Source organism: Talpa europaea (genome assembly GCF_964194135.1).
Source record: "Talpa europaea genome assembly, chromosome: 9".
Classification (NCBI taxonomy): Eukaryota; Metazoa; Chordata; class Mammalia; order Eulipotyphla; family Talpidae; genus Talpa; species Talpa europaea.
The window spans coordinates 85,843,913-85,870,200 of NC_140076.1; the positions used below are offsets into that span (position 1 = coordinate 85,843,913).

General features: G+C 45.2%; 1 protein-coding gene across 1 annotated transcript in view; it reads right to left on the minus strand.

Moving 5' to 3' along the window:
• Positions 1-2,513: 2,513 nt before the first annotated feature.
• The window catches only part of ATP10B (ATPase phospholipid transporting 10B (putative)), a gene marked incomplete at both ends in the record, with an annotated part of 112,559 nt that continues 88,784 nt past the window's right edge, over positions 2,514-26,288 (minus strand). Inside the window, 7 exon segments of the mRNA XM_084242422.1 lie at positions 2,514-2,762; positions 13,288-13,392; positions 14,595-14,675; positions 15,903-16,103; positions 20,039-20,164; positions 21,488-21,564; positions 24,268-24,592. Of these exon segments, the coding sequence (XP_084098548.1) occupies positions 2,514-2,762; positions 13,288-13,392; positions 14,595-14,675; positions 15,903-16,103; positions 20,039-20,164; positions 21,488-21,564; positions 24,268-24,592 (1,164 nt within the window).

Below are 26,288 nucleotides of genomic sequence, written 5' to 3' on the forward strand. Positions count from 1 at the left end.
AGAACTATTAATATAATCCTATCACTATCAGAAGAAATCTCTTGGCCTTTCTTCGTAAACAGAAACTCAAGTCAAATCTTCACTTAGTCTGTTATTAAGTTCTGTGGTCACCATGGTAACTGGCAAGGAAATATTTGCTGACTTTCCTTAATTGACCTCTCATCTGTTCAACAAGCGGTAATGTTGAGTGCTTATCTGTTCAAAGCATGTGTCAACAGTCTTCTCATACTTTTCAACTATCCTCATTGAGCTGGTTGACTTTGGCTCTGAGTTTCCCAACCAAGGGTGAGACAAAGAATATGGGGTTGATCACTTCTTCTTCCCACACCCCAAATAAGATACAGAACAGAAGCGCACTGTCTTTGGTGTGCCTCGATGGTGATCACTTAAACTCCCGAAGTGTGGTCAAAATGAATTAACCTGCATAATTTGATGCCCCTTTCCAGTGACGGCACAATCCCCAGGGTCTCTCTCCCTGGGGACTGGACTGAGAAGGGGTGGGGTGAGAATACCCCCTAATGCTTGCTCTCAATGGCTTCCCCAGGATACTTCAAGGGTTTTGGTCTTGGATCCATCTGTCTAACTGTGTACTGGACTGTAGGCATCTTAAGAGTATGAGTCCCATTTTACTCATCTTCCTTTTGCTTTAACATCCATTTCTCTCTGAGTGTAGCCTACAGGACAGGAACTGTGCTGGGCACTCATTATGTGGTGATAAAAAAGCTATCTTGTCTCCAGGAATCTGTCATGTAATTTATAATAAATCAAATCATTAAATGGTAGATACACCCAAAAAATGGAAATCAAAAGGGGGCACCTGTTTCAGCCTGAGAAAGGTAGGTAAAGTCATGGAAGGCTTGTAGCATAGTTCATATCTGAACTATGCACCACATAGGGCATCTGAATAAACAAAAGCCAGGGAGACAAGAGGGCATGGGCCCTTGGGGAAGCACCAGAAACTTGGTGGAGTCGAGCCCAAACTTTAAAGCGGGTTATGTGGGAGATGAGCCTATAGACATGAACAGGGGCAAGCAGGGAGGCCATGCACACAGTGCCTACATAGTAACTACATGTGACTCAACAACATAGTATTTGCCATCTTGGATTTTCAGCATCCAATTCTGCAACACAGGTCTAAGTTCTGCACCAAAATAGATCAAGCAAGTTGCCCAACTAATTAAAGGAAGCAATGCCCCCTGAGAGCTCTTGGTCTAATTTTGGATGTGAAAAAGTTCTGCACAGTGGTTCCAGGGCCTGGAGACTGCAGCTTCCAGTGGCTCAACTTCAGCGTTCAGGGTGGCGAGACCCTGAGGATGCAGCAGGGGCTAAGTCTTGTCTGAGGTGCATGACTGTGAAATTGATCTACAACTCTGACTATAGAGCATGGGTTGGAGAAGGGAACAGTGGCTTCTGCTGTGATTGATAGTGGGCTTGTGGATGCATGCTGGAGGCCCGGGAGCAGGTGGGACACTAGCACAGCTCTGCCTGACTTCTCAGTGATCAAAAGAAAAATGAGGGGTTATCACAGGTTGGGTAGTGAGCTCTATGGAAATGGAGGCATTGTGGTAGTTGTTACTATTTCTCTGGAAAAGGAAACTGCAGAAGATTTATAGTCTCAGGGCACAGAGAATTTATTTGGCCAATACAAGTTTTGTGGATGTGTTTACAAATTTGAGTAGTAACAGGAAGTTGGTTATTTTCCAAGTTATGGAAACAATCTAGAACGAGTAGATTAAGAAGATGTGGTATATATACAGTGGAATACTGTGCAGCTATACAAGGGTGAAATCTTGCCATTTGTGGAACTTGAACAGAACTGGAGGGGATTATGTGAAATAAATCATAGGAGGAGAAGCAAATATGGTATGCTTTCACTTATGTGGACTATAGAGAAATAAAGGAACAGACAGAATTAACCCTAGAAATCTGATTGTAGAATTGAGGCAACCAGAGGTCGATGGTGGGGGAGGATTATTGGGGCTTTGGAGCTGAGTGGCATCCTATCTGAGGAGGTGTGAACTTGTACCTTTAAGACCGTATGCTGTTGTAAACCAGCATTCCCTCAACAAAATACTTAAGAGAATAAAAAGTTGGCTATGTCATGCAAACCTGTATTTCTGGGAAATACAAGTGTGCTGGACTTGCTTTTCCCCTGTGGCACAGCGAGGGTGAAGTGGAGGCCTTTCTCCCATTTCTGCTTCACCTGAGCTGCTTGTCTGCTCACCTGCAGTCACTTGCCTGTCCTGGAAGGCGTCTGAGTGCAATACTTCTGGGCTAACGAAGGACTTTTTCAAAATGGTTCCTTGTATTCGAAACAAACATGTAAGGCAGGGTGTGGGGATTATTACTCTCATGTTACAGGTGTCATATCCATGCCAGACGGAGTGACTGCTGCTCTCCCTGACCTGGGGCCAGAATCCATGCTGTTCTGTCCTAGCTCAGGGTTCCTTCTGCCCTTGCATCTTATTTTTGAAATGACTGCCTCTGGGATGGAGCAGAGGTCACATTGCCACTTAGGGAATGGCTAATGGTGGGGAGACGAACAGCTCTAGGGAAACATTCCCCCGTGCAAACCTTGGAAGCAGGGCTGCCACTGGTGTGAGGAAGCAGACGAGATAGAACGTGGGGTCCGAGAGCTGGCCTTCCATCACCCAGTAGGGGTTGGTGGGACTGTTGCAGACGACGCAGGTGGCGTGGTACAGGAGGGACACCACAAAGTACATCAGGAAGCTGCCCACGAGAACGACGCCATGAATAATGGTCTGGGGAAGGAAAGAAGGGAACTTGGTTGGGGGGGGATAGCGGTTTAGCCCAGTCATGCTACTTGTGGCTTTCAGTGTTTGGCAAATGCTACATATAGAAACACTGTTCAAAAAAGCGAGCAGCTGGGTGGATGGTGATAAAGCCAACATCCATGTTGCTGTGAGCCAAAGTTTGAACACACACTACCCTCATACCCCTAAGTCATTGTCCACCTGTGGCTTGGTGATAATTTCCATGCTACCCTTTTAGTACCATCGCCTATGATTCCCTGTGGAGCCTGTTTTTTTTTTTATATGTATATTTACTACATCATCCTTCATTTTTGTACAATGTATGATTTCCCATGAAATTCCCAGAAGCAATTCGCCCATGCAACATCACCATAGTCCCTTGTGCTCTTCCCAGCCCTGTCCTGATCCCTCTCTCTCTTCCTTCCCTACAGAATGTCTCTGGTCTATGGCTGCCTCTTGATTTTGAATTATAATTCATTGCAGTTACTTTTTTTCCCTGATCCCTTATTTGGTTCCTCTACATTCCTCCTATAAGTGAAACCATCTGATATTTTTCTTTTTCTTTATGGCTTATTTTGCTGAGCATAATCACTTCCAGCTCCATCCAAGTTGCTGCGAATGGCATGAGTTTATCCTTTTTGATTGCTGAGTAATATTCCATTGTGTATATATTCCACATCTTCTTGATCCAGTCATCTATTTATTAGGCATTTGGGTTGTTATGGACCCTGTTTTAAAATGTAACAGAAAGAGAATCCTATTTGGTGGGATTTGCCTGTCTGCCCTCCATCTGTGAGATGGCTTCACTTCTCACGTGGCTGTAGTTGATCCCTTTGCAAAGCAGTGTCGCCGCCTCTGCTCTTCAGTCCTTGCTGTGCTCTCTCCCTTCCCCGTTCTTAGCCTCTTTTCAACTTCCTATTTCCGGCAAATTCATTTTCCTCCTATGCTAGTCTGAAAGTGACACACTCTATTTCTAGATTTCCAGTGGTTTCTTTCTTCTTCCCTGTGAATCCAGATAGAGGTTTGTCTACTTTTTTCAAAGAATCAGCTCTTGGTGTCCTAGATCTTCTGAAAGGTCTTTTGTTTATTATTTTGTTTCTGCTCTAATTTTTATTAGCTCTTTCCTGCTAGTGACTTTTTTTTTTCTAGTTCCTTTAGGTACAAGTGTTGATTTTTTTGTTTCCTGAGGCAGCCTTTCTTGCTCTAAACAGCCCTCCCAGGACCTTCTGCTGTGTTTTGTAGGTTCTTCATTTGTCTCCAGATACTGTTTTGATTTTCTCATTGACTCAATACCTGTTCAACAGCATGATGCCTAGTCTCTTCCTCTGCTTGATTTCCATTTTCATACCATTGTGATCCCCCTAAAAATGTTTGATTTCAGCCTTCAGAAACTGAGATTCTTCCTGTCCCAACAAATGGTTACCCTTGAGAATGTCCCATGTGACTTGAAGAGCATGTAGTCTGTTGTTTTGGGTGGAATGCTCCATAAATATCCATGACATCCTTCTTGTCTAATTGGTCCTGTAAGGCCACTGTTGATTTCTGTCTGCATGGTGTGTGTACTTCTGTAAGTGGGGAGATAATGTCCTCTGCCTAGTTTTTCTAAATCATGGGAAAAAAAATGGTGTAAGGGGCAGATAAGCCCGATTTATGAGCTATCAAGCTCACCTTCTAATCCTCTAGGCCTGATGTCTTGGGGATAGGATTAGCTCCTTGGCTTCTCTAGTGGTGATTTTTTTTTTTGGGGGGGGGGATCTGCAGAATGAGCTTGATTATTTTTTGGTAAGCTATACATTTGAAGAAATATCAGCTTGATTTAAAATTTCAATCTTTTAATATTTAAAAAATTGATTCCACCTATAAGCATAGTCCTTTCACTCCTAGGAGCCTCTTGTGATCTTCTTGTGTCTGGGCTCAGGGCTCACCTATCACAATAGGAACCATGCTTTCCTGTTGTCTCCTTGATTTCCCCTCATTCTGTATCTTCTTCAGTTGATTTCTCAACTTACTCAAATTTGATTTTTTTTTTTAATAACGAAGGCTTTAGCTATATCTCAAAAGTTTGCTCTGCCACATCCCACCATCTAGAAGTTTGTTATAGGATCCACTGTGATTTACTCTTGACCTTAAGTTATTTACAACTTTACATGTTAGGTTTTTTTTTTTTTTTTATAGAGGCATGCTTTATTTATTTGTTTGCTGGTTTGTTTGTTTGTTTTGTTTATACATGCACTGGGTACAGTCAGAAGCGCGGGAGGGTGAGAGAATTCACCAGAGCCAGAGCGGGGAGCAGAGCAGGCAGAAGGACCGAAGTACACTGCTGAGGGGAGCAGCGGGCGGCAGGAGAGGTCTGCGCGCCATGTGGGACCCTCCTCTGGTGGCCGGGGAGCAGCCGGGGATCGAACCGGCCACGGGCAGCTTCGCAACCCAGCGCTCAACTGCTGCGCCACCGGGGAGGCCCTACATGTTAGGTTTTTGGGGACAATCTTTTAATGCTTATATAAGTCTCATAACATGGAATTTCTGATACTGATTTAAATTTCTTTTGATTCAGAATTCCATCTTTTAATTTTCTGGTAAATGGTGTGTCTGAAAATCATGCATGCTTTCTTTGCCTTTGGCTTGGTGTGGGGTTTTTATATATTGATAAAATGTGATGATTGAAAACTTCTATAGCCTTTGTTATTTGATCTATGTTTCTGATAAAATTATATAAAAATCTCATAGTGATTGTCCATTTCTTATATTTCTAGGTGAAAAAAATGTCCAAGCATAACTTCTGCTTCTTAATAGGTGAATTAAGTCCATTTAAATTTATAACAGTACATATATATATTTTTTAAAGATTTATTTTTATTTATTTATACAAGCACTGGGTACAGTCAGAAGTGCGGGAGGGTGAGAGAATTCACCAGAGCCAGAGCGGGGAGCAGAGCAGGCAGAAGGACCGAAGTACACTGCTGAGGGGAGCAGCGGGCGGCAGGAGAGGTCTGCACGTCATGTGGGACCCTCCTCTGGTGGCCGGGGAGCAGCCGGGGATCGAACCAGTGCTGCAGAGGCTGCGGGCAGCTTCGCAACCCAGCGCTCAACCGCTGCGCCACCGGGGAGGCCCAGTACTGATATATTTTGAGTACTGCTTTCTTTTCTTACCCTCTCATCTTCCTTACAGCCTGAGTATTGATAGGTTCCTATATTTTTCTTCCTTCCCTTTTCTTTGCATTCCAAAATAAAAAGATATGAAGTGTGAACTTACTTGGAAAAATTTATAGTTAAATATGCATTTCTGTCCCCTTATCTACAATGAAGGTTTCAGCATAAATTACCTGTTTCAAACCATTGTTATTTCTTACCAGTTCAGCTTTTACATTCTTTTTAAAAGATTATTAATGCATACAAGAACTGGTGTGTAGGCCAGAGGTGTGGGGAGTGAGAGGGTTCACCAGAGAGAGTGAGGAACAGAACAGGCAGACTGACTGAAATACACTGCTGAGGGGAGCAGCGGGAGAGACAGGAGAGGTCTGCCGCGCCATGTGGGTAGCTCCCTGGCTGGGATGGAACTCATGCCACAGTGGCTAGTGATAGCTTGATAGGGCTGAGACTTTAACCCGTGTGCCACCAGGGATGCACAGCTTCTATGTTCTTGCAGAAGTATATGCCTTGTGAGGCTCTGGCTTGTTAGAGTTTAGTTGAGAATGTCTTTTCCTTTGCTCTAGCGCTCAGTGATAGTGTGGCTCCTTTTGTCACTCCCCTCAGCTTTTTGAAGAGAATCACTCCATTGTTTTCTGGTTTCTGTTGCTGTGTTTTTTTTTTTTTTTTAAGTCATTGCCCATAATTTCTGCTAGACTTTCAGAGGTCTCTCTGGCTGTTAAACTGCAGTTTAACTATGATCTATTCGGGTGACACATCAGATTTATTTTGATGGTTTCTCACTGATTATCTCTTCAAATAGCGCTTCTGTCCCATCCTCTCCTCCTTCTGGGATTCCTGTGAAGTGGACGCTGGAATCCCTTCTTCCAGCCACTGTTCTGGAAGGATAGTGTCCTCCTAGAGTGGACCCCACAAATAATGCTTTTAACTTCAATGACCATTTTTCATTTTCAAGAGTTCTAAAGGATTCCTTAGCCTGCTTTTACTGGAAGTTACATCATTGACTCTTGCTTCCTTCCCTCACAGCTTCTGGAAAAACTAAGTCTGAATAGCTTTGGACATCTCTTTCCTTCAGCTTCCTTTCTTGAGTGCAGAACTCTAGCCCAGACCTTGTATCTGGCAGTCAAGGGGGCCCAGTATCCCTTTCCTGTCTGGAGTCGGAACCATCCCCCATCCTATCTGCCATATGTGCTCCCAGAAAGCCTGAGTTGCCCAGGCCCTCTCCTCCCCACTGTGTTGCAGTTTATCCTGGTGCTGGGGGTCCAGGAAGAAATGGGTCCTGGACTCAACCTTGGCTGTGCCTTTAGGGTCTTATCACTTTGTTAGTCACTGGCAGAAGGGATTTCAAACAGGGAATGCTGTGTCCTGCACGTCCTCTGGGGTGGCTCTCGTCAGCCACTGACCAGTGTGTCAGGGTCTGGTCTATTTTGGGACGTTCTGATGCAGGGGACTCATTGAGCTTACTTGGGGGCAGTTTTCTTAAATTTTTTATTAAAGATTTATTTATTTATGCACACAAGAGCTGGGGTGTAGGCCAGAGGTGCAGGAGGGTGAGAGGATTCACCAGAGACAGAGTGGGTAGCAGAACAGGTGGATCTACTGAAATACACTGCTGAGGGGAGCAGCGGGTGAGACAGGAGAGGTCTGCTGTGCCATGTGGGTCGCCTCCCTGGCCAGGGATTGAACTCGTGCTGCAGTGGCTGCCGATAGCTTTACAGTACTGAGACTCAACCCCCTGCATCACCAGGGAGGCCCTGGTTTGCTTAAATTTTAATGAGTACTATACTTCTAGAAAGAGCCAGTTCAGCTCGGTTAAGGATAAATCTTTCTGACAATTGGTCTCCCCTACCGGTCAATCCTACACACTCAGACTGTTAGTACAGTGTCCAAAGTTATTTCTTTCTATGTTGAAAAATTTGGGGGGATGTTTCTTAACCTCATTGTCCCAATGTATATGTCTTTAAAAATGGCAATAAAAATCACCTAATGTGCAAACATTGCAACCACTAAGAGTGATGTTGTTACTACTTTGCTACATACATGTAAGTCATTATCGTCGCTCTGCCATCCTCATCACTCCTCTCCTCCCCATCTCTCTCCTTTCCACGTCTACTCCAATCTCACATCTCTCCATGCCTCTCTACTTCACTTCCCTCAACTCTCCTAATCTCTTATCCAGATGTCTCCACATCAGTCCTGCCCACTCAACACTTCTCATATGCTCATCTCTCCGCTTCTCCCCTCTCCATAGCTATATAACCCCTCACCACATCTCATCTCTCAACTCTTGTCATCTCTCTTCTACTGACTACATATCTCTCCACATCTCTATACTCCCCCACTCTCCATCTGTCCATATCTACTTTCCACATTTCTCCAGTCTTCCCAACATCTCTCATATTCACATCTCTGTTAATCCTTCCTCTCCTCTCTCATCTCTTCTCTACACATGTCTTCACTTGGTACTCTCCAAATCTTTGTGTTTTTCCATTTCTACTACACACAACTCTCCTCTCCACATGTATCTACTCAGTACACCCTACATCTCATCTCGCCACATCTTTCTCTCTCATCACTCCTTATCAGTCATCTCCACTCCACATCTATCCTCTCACACATGATTCCACATCTTTCACTGCACACAACTCCTATCAATGTGTTTCCTTATCTCTCATCTCCACTTTCTCTTCATCTATTTACTCTCCATATCTCCACAACTATCTTTTTTATGTTCTTTTATTTTTATATTCCCCATACAATTGCAACCCGCCCCTCACCCCCAAAAAAGTGTCTGTTTCATAGTTTTTTGTTGATTCTGATTTTCACTTTCTTATAGTTATTCATTTTCCTGGTCCCTTATTTAAGTTTTCTAGATTCCTGCTATGAGTGAGACCATCCGGTATTTTTCTTTTTCTTTCTGGCTTATTTTGCTGAGCATGATCCCTTCTAGCGCCATCCATGTTGCTGCAAATTGCATGTGTTTATCTTTTTTGAATGCTGAGTAATATTCCATGGTGTATATGTACCACATCTTCTTGATCCAGTCATCTATTTTTGGGCATTTGGGCTGTTTCCAAAGCTTAGCTATTGTAAATATGCAAATGGCCAACAAGCATATGAAAAAATGTTCAACATCACTTGTAATCAGGGAAATGCAAATCAAAACTACCATGAGATACCATCTCACACCAGTGAGAATGGCACATATTAAAAAAACTAGCAACAACAAATGCTGGCGAGGGTGTGGAGAAAAAGGAACTCTTCTGCACTGTTGGTGGGAGTGCAAACTGGTCCAACCACTATGGAGAGCTGTGTGGAGATTTCTGGACCTACTAAACATAGAGCTTCCATATGATCCAGCAATTCCACTCCTAGGTATTTACCCAAAGGACACAGAAACATCAATTCCAAAGAACACCTCCACCCCTATGTTTATAGCTCCACAACTATCTTCTTATCTCTCCCTGCACATGTCTATTCGGTACTCCACACATCTCATCTCCTCCCCTCTTCATCTTTTATCCTCTCCTCAATAGATTGCTCCTCATCAATCTTCTCCACTCCACACCTCTCCTCTCTCTCTCCACCTCGCTCCTTGCCATGTTTCTTTACATCTATCCTCTCTTCTCTCTATATAACCTGATGTCTGCTGCTCACATCTCATCTATTTCCCTTCATCTTTTCTCAGTCTCATCATTCCTCTATCTACATATCTCTTCCTCCCATCCTCTCCTCTCCACACTTTCCACATCTGTCAACACACCTCTCCCCACTCCTATCTTCATTTCTCCTTTTTTCTCTTCATATTTGAATATATAACTTCAACTATGATCTCGCTTATGCACAACTTTCCTCTCTTCCCCACATCTCTCCTCTATCCATATCTGTTTAGATGTTTTCTCATCTTGCCTTTCATCTAACCACGCCTCTCCATGTTTCTCTACATCTCCTTTCTCCACATTGTTTCAGTTCTTCCATCTCTATAACTCGCCTCTTCATAGCTCTACACATCCATCACTGAGTATCATCTCTCCTCGCCTACCACATCTGTCCATACCTCTCCTCATTTCTCCTCTCCACTACTCTGCTATCCACATGCTTCCACATTTCCCCTCTTCTCTCTCCTGCATATCTTCTAATTATGCCTCTTCCCTCCATTCTGTTACAGCAGAGGCCAGCTGTGGAGATTATGTATCTCCTACCTCTTTATATTTCTCTACATCTTTCATCTCCATCTCATCTCTCCTCTCCACATGTCATATTTCCTGCAGATTCCACATCAGTCTACACCTTCCACATCTCAATATCTCTCCCTCCACCATATCTCTCCTCATCTTCAATCTCTTGTCTCTATTCTTCTCTCTTCTGTATCCCTCTTCATCTCTATTTTCAGCTCTCCTTGGACTCTCCTCTCTCTCTTATCTAGGTCTCTTCCCTACATCTCCTTTGCTCTCCTATCTCTTGAATCTCTCTCCTATGTCTTATTTGCTATTCCTCATCTTTTCTAAATCTCTGCTCTACATCCTTCCTCTAGCCCTCCTATCCTCCTACAGCTCTATGCTCCATCTCTCTTCTTTCTATCTCTGTTCTCTCCTCTCCATCTCATATAAGTACCTCTCCTCTCTTCTCTACACATCTTCACATGGTTCTCTCCACATTTTTCCATCTCTACTACCCACAAATCTCATCTCCACATCTCTTCTCTTCATCTCTGACCCAGCATCTCTCTACAACTCTTCGACTCACATTTCTCCACATATCTCTCTCTCCTATTGTCCCCATGTGTCTTTCAGCTCCAATGCACACCTCTTCTCTCTATATTTCTTGTCTGCACATGTATCCATTTGGTATTCTACACATCTTTCTATGTCTCTATTCTCCACATCGCCTTCCCTCTTCATCTTATCCTATCCTCAGTACATTGCTCCTTATCTTCTCCATTCCACATCTCTCCACATCTGTATATCATATCACTCCTTGCCATGTTTCTGCACATCTGTCCTCTCTTCTCTATATCTAACCTGGTACCTCCTGCTCACATCTCATCTATTTCCCCACATCTTTCCTCTTCTCACTTCTCTATCTACACATCTCTCCCTCCCCTCTCTCCCTCCCCTCCTCTCCACATCGCTCTTCTCCTCATGGTGCCTCTCCTCTCCATGCTTTCCATGTCTGTCACCTGCTCCTCTCCCCACTCTATCCTCATTTCACTTCTCCTTTTCTCTTCATATTCAGAATATGTAACCTCAACTGTGGTCTCTCCTCCACACAACTTTCCTCTCCTCATCTTGCCTTTCTGTCTCACCCCTCCTCTCTATGTTTTTCTACCTGTCCTCTCTCCACATTGTTTCAGCTCTTCCATCTCCACATCTCTGCACATCTATCATTGAGTATCATCTCTCCTCGCCTACCACATCTGTCCATTCCTCTCCTCATCTCTGCTATACACGTGCTTCCACATCTCTCCTCTTTATTTCTGTTCATTTCTTCTACATATTTCTCTAAATTTACCCTCTTCTCTTCCTCCATTCTGTTATAGGCAGAGGCCAGTTGTGGAGATTATATATTTCCTACCTCTCTATATTTCTCCACGTCAATCACTCTACTTCTTTCATGTATCCCCTTATGTCTTCTTGTAGCTCCATCTCATCTCTCCTCTCCACATCAGTCTACCCTTCCACCTCTCTATATCTCTCCTCTCTGCTACATTTCTCCTCTGTTCTCCTTTACATCTCTCATCCCCTCTATATCTCTTTATAGCTCCCCATTATATCAATCCTTTCCTCTTCATCTGTATGTTCAGCTCTCCTCGATGAATATCCTAAGTCTCTTCCCTCCTACAACTCTCTTCTCCTCTCTCCACATCACTGCATCTCTCTTTTTTGTAACTGTTTTCTACACTTCTCCCTTATGGAGGGGGAGTTACCCATATCTATACAACTCTCATCTCCGCACATCTCTTCATCGCTCCTGACTTCTCCCCTTTCCTCTCTGCATCTCTCCGCCACTCTCCTCACCATATCCCCCACATCTTTCCATATTTCTCCTAATTGTCCCTCTTCTCTCCACAACTCTCTTCTCCGCAGTCTCTTTATAGTTTTCCTCTCCATATCGGTCACATCTCTCTCCGTCTCCCCTCTCTCTACATCTCTCCCAGTCCTCTCTCTTCTCTCTACATTTCCCCTCTCCCACTTCACTGCTCTACACATCTCTCCTCTCTACGTGTCTCCACTCAGTACTCACGTCTTATCTCTTCCCTCAATGTCTCTCATCTCCTCTACAGTCGCTCCTCTTCATGGCACCTCTCCTATCCACACTTTCTTCACCATGTCTTTCCACATGTCACCCACACATCTCTCTCCACTGCATATCTCCCTACCCTCATTTCTCCTCTCCTTTTCTCTCCATATGTAGAGATCTAACCTCAGCTATCATCGCTCCACATTTCTCCTCCCCAGTTCACCCCTTCTTTCCATGTCTCGCCACATCTCCTCTCTACTCAGCGCTTCCTTCTCTACAGCGCTCCTCTTCATATCACTCCAGTTATGGTATTTCTTTCATATAGCTCCATGTCTCTTCTCAGATCTCTGTCTCCTCATCTCCTCTCTCCGCGTGTCATATATTTCCTACATATTCCACTTCAAGCTACATCTTCCACATCCCATTTCTATATTTCTCTTCTCCCCTGCTCTCCATCTCTCCCCTACTCACTTCTGTATTTCCTGTCTTCTATCTTCTCACCCTCTTTCTCTCCACTTCTCCCTCTCTCCTGTCCTCTCTATCTCTCCTATGGTCTCCTCTATATTTCTCATTTCCTCACCTTCTATCTCTTCTGTCTATGTCTCCTGTGCTGTTATATCTCTCCACTCCTCTATATTTCTCCTACACTATCTCTCTCACCTGTATCTTCTCTACCTTCCACTTCCCTATGTCACCTCTTCAGTATTCTTTCTCCTCTCTCCACTATCTCTCATCTCTGTTGTCTCTAACGCTCCATTTTTTCTCTGTATCTTCCACTATATCAATGATCTCCTTTATATGTCCCCTATTGTCTTCTTCCTATCTTGTGTTGCCTTAGTATCTTCACCTTTCCTTTCTCTCCCCCCCATCTCCCTCAATTTCTCCTCCCCTATATATCTCTTGTCTACTCAATACCTCTCTTCTATTCTCTAGCTTCTCTACATCTATATCTTGTTAAGTTTTATAACCCAGCTCCATGTTAAGTACAGTGACCTCAAGGTTTCTATTGCTACACATGTGGGAACTCAGGGTGTATCCATGAAAGGGTGTGTGACTACTCAGATATATGAATGTGGTCAATGGACAGGAATCCAGTTTTAAGTCCAGGAGCCTCTGGGGCACTTACCCAGGTCTTCATTTCCATTGCCTGGTGCAGGAGGATTGTGGTGAGGGAGATGGTGTTGATGGGTGTCCCAAAGGTGAAGACGTCTATGTCAGAATCCTTGTAGGTCTGCAGGGGAGGAACATACAGCACTGTCAGATGGGCTGTTTTTGACACTGATTAGAAAGCAGCAGTGGAGGCAGGTGTCAAGGGAGGACAAGGGATGGGGAGAGGAGAAGCTATCCAGCTGCCCTCCTTGTCAAACTGACCCAGGGAGCAGACAGGATGAGGAATGAGTTGACAGGGCTGAATCATTTAGAAACATGCTTATCAGAGGAAGCCATGATGGGTTTTCCAGAGCATTGTAGAATAAAGAATTGAGCACCCACCAGGGATGATGCCAATTGTTAAAGAAACATCTGTGTCCACATTAAAGGAGTTTAGGGCCTACTAGATAGGGCCAATGTGGTGCAGCTTAAGAGGGGAAGAGTGTAACAGAGGCACTTGGAGTACAGAAGAGGAGGCAGATCAGTTGAGACCATAGAGGCATAAGTCTGAAAAAGGAAGGGAAAGGCAGAGTTGAGCATGGAAACCCCAAATGGTCCTGGATGGTAGGTCAGTTGAGAGAGAGCAGGAGCAAAAGATGCAACAGAAGAAGCCTGCCTGGGGAAGTCATTCTATGCTGAAAACGCCTGCATCCTTGACCCTCCCCATTGCAGAGTAACAGGAGCCCAGAGGCTGGGTGGACACACGGTTTACCTGGTAGCAATTATAGCTCATTCTGGTTCTCGGTCAAAGAGAACTACAGATCTTCTTTGTCATCTAAGTTCTCATTCTTTAAGCTGGAGAGCCAAAGAGAAGGGGCCCGTATCCCCTGCTATCTCATTTCTGCTTTTATTTCAGATAATATAATATCCATTATTATTAGAGCTTGCTGCCTTGACCTTGGGAAGCACAAATCGAAATAAATCAATGTTCATAAATTCAAATACCTTCAGTGGTCAAGTAGGAAACAATAAATAATTGAAGGTGGCCAAGAGAGAGTGGTGGGAACTATGGCAAACTGTGGGACATGTGTCCAATCTAAGTAGGGCTGTGAGTCAATGCTGGATTTTAGAGATAAAAAAATCCTGTTTAATAAAATATTTCATTTTTTTCCCCAAAAACCAGCAGAAATAAAAATGTTGGGTAAAGCATTCTGACCTTTCAAATATCCTGGGTTGGATGTAGCCTGCAGGTCACCTGTTTGGAGCCTCATCTAGGATTTCATATAAACAGGACCAGTTCCTCCCTGTGATTTGTATGGCTAGAGTGGGATGTATACCACTTACCAGGTAAGGGATAAAGAAGCAGACGAGGCTCTGGTAGAAGGCATCTGCCATGGAAATCCAGAAAGTAAACAGGTTGTAGCACTGCCAAGGAAGAGCATAGCCACATTACCACTGTCAAAGCAGCCTTGATTCCATACACACAATGCATAGTGGGGCAGACGAGAGTGCTTACCATGCCTCTGAGCTTGAAGGTACTACAGAGATTCAAAGCATGGACTCAAGGGGACAGACCGTAGTCAAACTCCCAGCTCTGACATTAACTGTGTGACCTTGTGGATTTGTACCTGAGAATTGGTTCTTCTATAAAAAATGGATAAAAACAACACTAGCCAATTCCTTGGGTTTTAAGAGGCCAAAATGCGATTGTGCTTTGATTCCTAGCAAAAGCTCAGTTATTAATTATTCTCAGTCCTTAGCACTAAAGCTGCTGCTAATACGAACTTGGTGAGTTTTGAGATTGTAAATGGCATGTGAAAGGGAGGACTCACTCATAGTCTAAGAGGGTCATTTTGGGTTTCACTCTTCATGCCTTCTCTGGAAAAGTGAAACCACCACAGCTTACATTTTGGTTACATTAACTTCTCTGAAGGTTAGATTCTCGGGCTCTGTCCTTTGGCCAACCTGCCTATGGAAGGTTGCCCTCATCTTGTCTCCCTTACCTGAGCTGCAGGGATTGCTGGGTTGTCATCCACTGTCTGGGCTGAGGCTTGATTCTTTGTCACTGCACCTGGCTTTGCTCTTCTTGTCCCCAGGTGCAGAGATGCTTGTGGCCATTTCTGTGTCCCTTTCCCCGAACTCCCCTTTGAATGTTCAGGGGTTTGGTCTGACCCCCTGGCACGCCCACTGTGTGGCCTCTCTGCCTGATGGGAATACTTCCCCCATGGCTTCCTAGGCCTGCCTTGTTCTGCCCAAGATGAGAAAGTTCTAGACCTTGTGTAACCTTGAGTTCTAAATGTTGCCTTCTGACATGATGCAGAAGCATTGTTATGAATGTCCCACCAGGTGATGATAATCTAGCTTTTAGTCCCAGGGGTTCCCAAACTGAGCCTTTTTGGGATTTTTGTTGATGGCTTAAGAGTGAGGCTGGCTAAGGGTTGTCCTCTCCCCACTCTCCTAGGTAGGGGCCCAGATGGATAGTGTGGCAAAATGATTAGAAGGTTAAATACCCACTGGTCTGGTCTATCACAACCAACAGACCAGGAACAGACAGAATTACTGGGCCACACAGGAGATAAACTGAGGATGCCCCTTCTGTGGCCCCTCAAACAGGAGGTTCGTATTCAAGCTAGCATTCTCAGCCCCTCTCACCTCGGAGTTCTGGCCGCTCTTGTACAGAGCAGGCACCGCCAGCAGCGTTTCTGCAGAGACGTCCTTATCAAGGATCCCAAAGAGAAGTGGCGGCAAGGAGGTGAAGAAGATATTGAAGAATATTATCTGCCAGTAGTCGATCATGGTGGAACCGGAGAAGCCACAGAAGAACTGGTACCAGAAGAGCAGGTTGACGTAGCACTGTGGGCACAGAGCGGAGACCTGTGGGTGCTTTAGGAGCGGTGATGAGCCACCTGCATTGAGCTGGAGCCCAGTTTCCTCCTTTGCAACACTCAGGTTCATTGTGAGGACTAGGGATAACTAATCCTAACAGGGCCGCTGCCGTATGCCCTGCAGCAAACTCTCCCAGCGTGGAAGGTAACAGAGCCAGGTGATTAGAGCATAGATTTTGGAGATGCCGCGGCCTAGTTTCAAATCCCCAGTTTTGTCTTACTAGCTGTGTGACCTTGAGCAAATTTCTTAACCTTTCTGAGCATTTTGCCATCTTTGCATTGGAAAGATCAGTATCTTGCCCTCAGGACATGCTACATGACAGGCAGGAGCTATTAGTGGTGTATTAGTTCCATCTAGTAGTTATTATCATCAGCACCAGGCAGCTCCTGAGGGAGGATGATGGGACGATGGGTTCGTGGGCAGGAAGCCTGGTGGGACCCGGGCTTCAGGAGAAGGTTGCCCTCACCAGACTTTCCTTGGAAGGCTGGATAAGGAAATTCCCTGCTGAGCTGTTGCTTTGCTTTCTAGAGCTCTTTCCCAGTCTCCATATTCCCACCTGAGCAGACCCGGCCACAGGTGATTTCTGACCCCTGTGAAGTGCTTTGGAGACTTGGATGTGGTCATGGAGCTGCGAGTCCCACACCTTCTCAGGTCTGTGTGGTTGAGCGCGGAGGGGTAAGGGATGTTCTATGAAATCAAACAGGAGGTTTGTATTCAAGCTAGCATTCTCAGCCCCTAATTCTAACCCCCAATTTTGTCATTCCCTGCTGTGCGCTATGCCTTATAGCAGATCAGCATGGTAGGATATACCACATTATTAGATGTGTCCTGTACATGGCAGTTGAACTAACAACTGTGCATAAGGAATATGAATGCTAATACTATATCTATTAATATAATGTATCGCCTATTGCTAACGTTGTCCTCTACAGGCAAGCGATCTGGCTGCACACACACCAGCGGTGCTAAAGGGCTTTGCAGACGCCCTAGCTAAAGCAAGAAAGTGCCATGTGCGTGTATACCACTGGCCTAGTCTCCACGGAGATGTCCTTACTGAACTCTAATTTAATACTGGTTTTTACTAAGGGTTGTGAAGGAAGAAACAGGGTGGCCATATGGAGGTTCATTTTCACTTTCTATAAAAATGCCACTAATGCAAAAATGCAGGTGGCATTTTTATAGAAGTTTTTGAGAAGTTCCTGAAGATTTTTGTGTGACCTTTCTCTAGAGGTTTGTCTGACAAGGTGATCTCTGAATTTGGAGGTGAGCTCAAGGCTGGGCTGCTTGTTTTAGCCAGACCACTCCGACCCAGCGCCTGTGCGATCACCTGCTCCCTTCTCCGTGGCCTTGGGGTTTTTACTGTAAGTCACTTGCACGTCCTTGTGGAATCAGAGCCCATCTCTGCTGTAAAATTAAACTGCTGGAACTACTTCCTATCTGGACTGAGGTTGCCAGCCTCTTCCTTCTCAGCAGGACAAGTGGTTCCCTCACATCTACCCTTTGTCAGGTCACAGCTGCAGTGTTGCTTCCTTCCTGGCTGATTAGGTGGAGTCTCCAGGCCTTCTATCCACAGCACCCTCACCTCCCGCTAGGAATATGCACCAGAAATGTTTACATTCTGACTCCCTTCTCCCTAACCTAGTCAGTCTTTAAGATTCAGAGGAATCACCTGGCTTGGGGTGTGGCCTCAGGATCTGCATTTCCAATGAGCCCCTAGATGATTCTGACACTGTTGGTCCGAACCACAGCCTGAGAAGTCACAGGAGGTGACAACCTGTACAAAGCTCTACTGGACAAGGCCACCTCGGTTTATTTGCATACTGTCATAGCAATGGTGTCATGGTACTATTTCCATGATTCCAGTCCTGTGTATACAGTCTCAGACCACTTGCCTATAGAGGACAACATTATCAATAGTACCTCTCAGGCTAGGACAGCAGAGTTGACTAGTACTAAAGCATTACCTCTTCTTTTGCAGACCAGCCTTGCCAAGTGAGCTCTGATGGAGACTGGACACCTCTTCAGGGTAGGGGCCACATCTGTCTAGATCCTGCTCTTTACCCACTGTCACACGTGGGAGTGGTTAATGATTTGAATAAACAGAGTAAATCACAGTACTGTTGTCCTAACACTCACCCTGCAAGAGTTTCCTTACTCCCCAGTCCCCTTCCCTGCTGCAACCTAGGTGGCTGGGGGCAGCACAGGGAACCGGGACAGCATCGCCAAGATGGGGCGCCTGCGCTTCCTCCTGAGCAGCTACAGTGCAGTAATTAATTCATTGTTCAAATTTCAGAGCAGGCTGGGTTTTAATCCCCTCTGAAATTGGTTTCGGATGTGGAAGTCGTCTGTGCTCCACCCTCTAATTGCAATGGGGAGATAATGTGGCATCTGTATTGCCATTGAGAGTACTGCATTGGGACTGGAAATAAATATCATTTAAGCTTTGAAAGCAGGGCTGGCTGGAAACATTTCCTTTTCTATTTTGCAAATTTAATGCAGAGAAGAGGTTCTGCTCATTCAAAAGAACCATTCCTTTGGAGGCCAAAAGAAAAAAAAAAATGAAGCGGGGCATTTTAAATTCTAAGTAAATAGCCTTTCATGCTCTGAGTGACTTTCAAGTCAAATCAAGTGACTTGTTTGCATAGACTTGCTGGATTAATCTTACCATCCAGTTTATCGCATTTACATGATTTTTGGTCCTGCTGTTTATTTACATATGCATTGAACTTTGCACAGAAAGGCTCATTCCTGAGCAAGGTTCTGACTGTGACCATTGCCTGAAAGCAGGACTGGGGCACCAGAGTGAGTTGGAAAAAATAAAAATGCAATTTTCTAACTGCTACTTGCCTACTGTGTTTCTTTTCCATCAGCCTGGTCTGCATCCTCCCATTTTCCTCATGCAAACAGGAATTGGATTCTATTTGGAGATGCTTGAGGATTACTCAAAGGTCCTTCAACTAGATAACAAAAAATTTAGACCTTTGTTAGTTCCCTTGGTTCAGGGAAGGTGTGACTCCTTCCTCTACCCACTGTTATTAAGGGCTTTTCAGACATGCACCTCTGACCGTTTAAATGTCTCAATTGGTGTGTGTCTGCTTGGGGTCCTTATCAACAAAATAGAAATGAATATATTTCTTAGGGAGTACAATAATGCCTTCAGGATTGCTTGGATGTGTATAGTGCTTTCCAGAGCTCTGACAAAGCTCTTGGTAATACTTCAAGAATCACAGTCATGTTCTTCCCACATTATTGATGAAGAAACAGGCTCAGAGAGGTTAAGTGATTTCTCTAAGATCACACAGCATGCTCTCTGGACTTCCTGTAGGGAAGTGGTATGTAGGAGCTCAGGCAGAAGCCAGGGACTCCAGTCCCAAGGAGTGGGGGTGCAGCTCTTGCAGGGGGTGAGTATCTGGGAGGAAATCTAAGATACAAGGCAAGCTAGTTCTTCAAGTGCTCCATCCATGCAGTCAAAATAATCAGCTCATTTATGGTGTCCCTCTCAGAAACAGCAGTGGCAATGATACAAACTATAGAGCTAACTCTGCAGGGTGATTACTCTGTGCAAGTCACTTCATGCACAAGACATCTTCTAATCCGCAGCAAACAAGTGAAAAAGGAACTACTGTTCCACCCATTTTACAGCTGGTGAAACTGAGGTCATGATCAACTATGTCTAACTCCTCTGTGCCAGTGTCTTTCCACATAGCATGGCGAGTCCTCGCCCTCACCGCACAATATAAGTAGCTCCATTTTAGCAAAGAAGAAATCGACCAGAGAAGTGCATTGTCTTGCCCAGCATCACTTTCCCTGCCCTCCTGCTGACATGCTTTCTCTACCACCACTGGAGAGCTGGTCCCCACAGGAGTCCTGGGCTGCTGGGAGGTGACCGGAGGGCTACTCACCACATTCTTGTACAAGTAGTACACCACCATCCTGGCCAGGCGTGAGTAACACCAGTGGCCATGCACGAGCAGTAGCTTCTTGAGGTGTCGGAAGCGGGAGATGGCAAAGTCACTGGACATGACGGCCTGAGGGGAAGAGCAGAGACGTCAGCTTCCACGCACAACCACCAAAGACCCAGCAAGGCTCTCTGGAGGAGGCTCCATTTTAGGTACCAACAGGCAGGGGCTGAAAGACTATCCCCAGAATAATGTGTCACCCTGCGGTGGCCCTTTGGCCTCTCATAGCCTACACTCCCTTCCAGGAAACCCAAACCTCACTAGAATTCAATAAGGGCAGATTGGATGGTGACAGTGGAAGTGACTCTTTTCTGGCCTGAACTTCCATCTCATTCCATTTACCCAAAAGCTGTTCTCATAGTCCTTTATGTGTGGAAACAAAGGCCAGCCAGAGAGGAGGGGCCCCCAGGCTAGCAATTCTAACCCTTGGAACACGCCATGCCACCCCACCAGGCACATCCGTCCCACACTCAGGTGGGGCTGCTGATTGGCTAGTTCTTCCTTCACACGGAGCTGAAATGTGTCCTCTGCCCTCGGGGTGACGTGGAACCAGACACAGCTCCTTGTACTCTTTCAAGTGTGTGAGGTGTGGATGTGTCAGATCATAAATCCTGGTATGAGTCTTGGCCAGGTGATTTCCCCACTCTCAGCCTCCACTTCCTCACCTGAGGCTCATGGCAACTCTTCACATTAGCGGGGATGAGACATATGAAGTGCCTGAGAGACGTGACCTGTCCTCAAAATGTAATATTTGGAACTACTTTGGACTTCGAGTTCCTTCGTCCTCATCACCAGCTGTAGGCCCAGTCTGGCCTCTGCATGGGTGGTGGGGTACAGTGGCTCAAGGTTCAAAACCACAAGGTAGAGTCTGCTTTTAATGGGACATGTTCACAGCGCAGGTGAGGATGCTTGTTCCAGTCAAGCTGTATCTTGATGAAATTAAGTAGCCCTATTAGAATGTACCAAGCAATGAAGTGGGTCAAGCTAACCATCGAGGCTAAAATGGCAATTAAAAAATGTTTCCAAGTGCGTGTATAACTTGTCATTGCTCAGGGAGAGTGTGGCGACCTTGGAGGTGGGTGGAGGTCCCAGGGAGGGGCAGGCGTCAGAGGCAGGCTCAGGATCCCCAATTATTGGTACCATTTGGCTTTAGAATACAGGTTTCCCAGCTGCCTGTAAAAGGCCCTGCGTCCTTTGACCTCCCTCTGTGTCTGGAGAATGGGCAGGGGGGGTGGGGAGCAGAGGTTATGCATAGCAGGAAAGTCCCCTTTCCAGAGGAGAATTCTGCAACGCTCTCGGAGGAGTTTCTCTTACACTGTGGGGATTCCATCCCTTTCTACAAAGGGCCAAGGGGCGGAAGGAAGAAACAAGAAATGTTGACAGGAACCATACCTGCATGCCTTCCTGTCCCGCTATTCCAATCCCAACATCGGCAGCCTGAATCATGCTGACGTCATTTGCTCCATCACCTGAAGAAGAGAGGGCAGAGGTGTCTTTACTCCTGGTCCAGCTGCTGCATCACAGCCACTGAGGGGTGTCATCCCAGTGGCTGTAAATCATCCCCATTTAGACATAATTGAATCTGTTAATGCTGCTCTGAAGAGTCGTAGATGCTGCCACCGTATTTGGCCTGAGGATTGCGTTTTCTTCTTTGGACTAAAAGCCCTCCCTACTTTTTATTATTTGACAGATATTAAGTGTCTTTTTTTTTTTTTTTCTAGTCACAACACAAGGCACAACGCAGTGGTGGGTGAGAGACATGGCAGCGCTTTATCATTCACAGAGACCACCTTGGCAAGTCTCCCCACGGACTTTAATAACAATGAGCAAATGGAATATTTGAGCAAGGGAGGGACTCTGCAGGGATGAGGCAGCTAGTGATGGGGTCCAGGAGAACTGGAACTCAGATCATTCTGATTCAGGAGGCTATGTGGACACAACTGCACCGTTTGGACAGTCAGTTCATCAGATTGTCAACACTGTCCAGGAGAGGGGGTAGTTTCTTTCTGAATATAGGAACACGAGCTTGACTAATGTTTATGGTGGAGCGACGCTTAGTCATATGGAATTCCTATTCAGTGAGCTGAGTTGACTCAGGAAATGGGAGGTGAGCATGTGGAGAAACACATATCGCCCTCCTTCTAAACCAGCAGTGGCAGACAGATCTTTCTGTGATGGTGGAAGTGTTTTCTGTTGGTATTGCTAACCTATGGCTATTGAAAGGTGACTGTGAAATCCTGTTTCATTGTAGTGAATTTTAAGTATAAACCGGCACCAATGTGGGCGGGTACACACAGGGCCATACAATTCACCACAATGAGGCCTTCTGCCAGGCTTGGCTTTTCTCCATAAGCCCGGCTCTTCCCAATGCTTCATTTTTTCAAAGCAGGGTTTAGCAAATTCTTTTTGTAAGGGAATGGATAGTAAATATTTTAGGTTTTGTGGTCCAAAAAGCAAAACTGAACAACTGTTCTTACTGAGAGGCAAGTAGTCTTTTTTTATTTAGAAATGTCAAATCATTCTTAGCATCCCTACAAAAATATTCAGAGGGCTAGAGTCAGCCTACAGCCACGTTTGCAAACTGCACAGCCTTTAATCTCTCCCAGGCCTCACCTTTTTTTCATCATCTTTTGCTGTTAATTTTACATGGCATCATTGAGAATTTGGATTTGGGGACAGAATTTTCTTCCCCTAATTGTTTGGCAACAAAGCTTATAGATCTTAAAAATATTGTCATGACAGACACATATAAAAAAATGAAACTAGACTACCATCTCACACAATATATGAAAATCAACTCAAAATGGATAAAAGATGTGAATGTAAGATCTGATACCATAAAATATATAGAAGAAAACAAACAGAGCACTTCATGACATACACTTCAGAAATATCTTTGCAGATTCGTCCCCAGCAGCAAGGAAAATAAAGGAGAATATAAACAACCTAAGACTACATCAAACTGAGAAGCTTCTGCACAGCAACAGAGTAACCAAAATGAAGAGCCATCTACTGAATAGGAGAAAATATTTGCACACCATATATCTAACAAGGGACTGATATTGAAGATCTACAAAGAGCTCATACAACTCAACAAAAAGAACAAAGAACCCAATCAAAAATGGGTAGAAGAGCTAAATAGGCACTAATTCCAAGAAGACATGCAGACGGCAAACAGGCACATGAAAAAATGTTCATCGTCTGTTATCATCAGGGACATGCAAATCAGAACCACAATGAATTGCCACCTCACACCTGTGAGAATGGCCCATATTTAAAACAAAGCAGAAATAAGTGCTGGTGAGAATATGGAGGAAAAGGAAGCCCCTTACACTGTTGGTGGGAATGGAGACTGGTCCAGTCCCTATAAAAAGCTGTGTGAAGGTTCCTCAAAGACTAAAAATGGACCTGCCATCTGATACAGCAAGTCCACTCCTAGGTATCTACCCAAAGAACACAAAACACTAATTTGTAAGGAAACTTGTACTGCTATGATTATTGCAGCAAGATATAGAAACAACATAAATGCCAAGATATAGAAACAACATAAATGCCCCCAAACAGATGAGTGGATCAAGAAGATGTGGTATGCAGATACAATGGAATATTACCCAGCAATCAAAAAGGAAACTCATGCCATTTGAGGCAACATGGATAGAGCTGGAATAGATTATACTAACTGAAATAAGCCATAAGGAGAAAGATAAGTGCCAGATGGTGTCCCATGTATTTAGAAGTGAGCATACACATTAAACGGGGACAGTTCCAACTTTTAAAATTTCTCCATCGGCCATCCACACACAGCAGAATATCAAATCCACCAACAGTGGAGGTGTGTAGCTGTGTCCCTGTGGTAAGGATTGACGGGGAAATGGTCTGGCCCCAGCCATGAATTGGCCCAAGTGTCTATTGCTGAGTGACCTGGATGTTTTCAACTTAAGACCCAGTTGACTTTGACCTATACTGAGGCTTGAGATACCCTATCTGACCTGCTACCTGAGATCTTGGATCCACTCTCCCACTCCACTCATCTCTGGCCAACCACGTCTTGCTTGTCACATTGAACTCACCCCATTTAAGACAATGACCCTCAGCCTGAGCCTGCTGACATGGACTCCTGGCCCCCACCTCCTGCCCTGGCCAGCTGCCACACGCCCCCTCAGGACTGGTACCTATGGCGAGAGTCAGGACCCCCAGCTTGTCTCGCACCAGCTTGACAATCATGCTCTTCTGGAGTGGGGTGCAACGGCAGCACAGGACAGACCGGCAGAACTGAGTTAGCTCCAGAAACTTCTTCTCCAGCTTTCCCTGGAAAATGGCATTCAATGTCTTTCCATCGATGACCAGGCCAATTTCTGGAACTACAGCTCCCAAGGCAGGGGGCGGCGTTGTCTCTGGAGGCAGGCGGAACCCGAAGAACTGGCGGGCTGGCTTCCGTGGTCCGTAAAATTGCTTCACCTCTTCCAATGTATAATCGAGGATGGATTCACAGGTTTCCTGTAAAGAGTCAGAATCACACAGTATTGGTCAGCTGTTGTGGAAACCTATGTTAAAAACCCTACTTTAGTGCCTCCCTGGTGGCAGAAGGGGTTAAGCACAGCACTGTGAGGCTATCTGCAGCCACTGCAGCACAAGTTCGATCCCTGGCCAGGGAGCTACCCACATGGTGCAGCAGACCTCTCCTGTATAGCCTGCTGCTCCCCTCAGCAGTGTATTTCAGTCAGTCTGCCGGTTATGGTCCCCACTCTGTCTCTGGTGAATCCTCTCACCCCCTGTACCTCTGGTCTGTATCCCAGTTCTTGTATGCATAAATAAATCAATCTTTAAAAACAAACAAAAAACCCCTACTTTATCCTTTAGTGAAATAGTTGTAAAACTACCACCATAGAAATGACCTAGGACTTTTTCTTTACATTGCTTTGACATATTTCAAACAGCATCAAAGCAATGTTAATTTGGGAGTGGAGCCAGCAGGACAGGGGCTGATGTGGGTGACACAAGACTAAGCATGGTATCCGGGTCGGTACAAACAATGGCACACGCCATGCTCTATGGTGCTACCTATTATTCACAAGTCATGTTGATTCCCCCGTGTTGCTCAGAAAATTCCAGTGCGGTATGTGGGGGAGGGGAAGGGTATTGCTGACTTTACTTATTATTTTTAAATATTTTTCAGAGGTGGGGTACAAGCCAGAGTCGCGGGAGCGGGGTGAGATTTACCAGAAAGAGTGGGAGCAGAACAGGCAGATCTACTGAAACACACTGCTGAGGGGAGCAGTGAGCGAGACAGGAGAGGTCTGCTGCGCCATGTGCGTTGCTCCCCAGCTGGCTGGGGATTGAACTTATGCTGCAAAGGCCGCGGACAGCTTCACAGCACTGCACTCAACCCCCTGTGCTCAACCCCCTGTGCCACCAGGGAGGCCCTATTGCTAACTTTAGCTTAGAGACAAAGAAGTGGAAGCAGTGATATCTTTGGTAAACTGCCCAGGGCCATCCGATTTGGTAGTAGACACAGCTATTGACTACCTGGCCTGTAGCTTCCAGATTAAACAAGTACATTGGCTGCGCGTTTGTCACCTGGCCTGAATATAGCAGTTGTACCAGTACAAAGTGACCACAGATGTGAAAGTCTCACTGATGTCAAGAAACTTACTGATTTTTTTTCTGGCATTTTTCTTGAAACAGATAAATCTGCTGAGCAGGACATCACAGAAACCCTAGCAAAGCTTCTGTGCTCCCAGAGAAAAGGGAGGTCGGACTGGACTGGAGCAGAGTTATATAGGAGGAGGCAGCTTCTGCCAAGCCCAGAGTGAGAGAAGACAAGGCTTGTGCGGAATGGTAAGCAGCTTGTTGATTCATCAGCCAAAGTTCCTCAGGAGCAGGCCATACTCCATGTGAAGAGCAGTCACTTTCAACTCTGTAAAGCTGTCTAGGACCCTCCAAAATGCTACCAGACCCACTTAACCTGTAAGATTTGTTTTTCTTATTCCTTTGTCTGGGGAAAAGTGGTGGGTGCTTAGAGATATTAGGCCAGAGACTGGGGAAGGAGTTATTTCCTGTTATCAATTCTCTTGTTGCTTTTGATGATGTGATATATCTCAATTTTTTTAAAAAAAATATTTATGTATTTATGCATACAAGAACTGGGGTACAGGCCAGAGGTGTGGGCAGTGAGAGGATTCACCAGAGACAG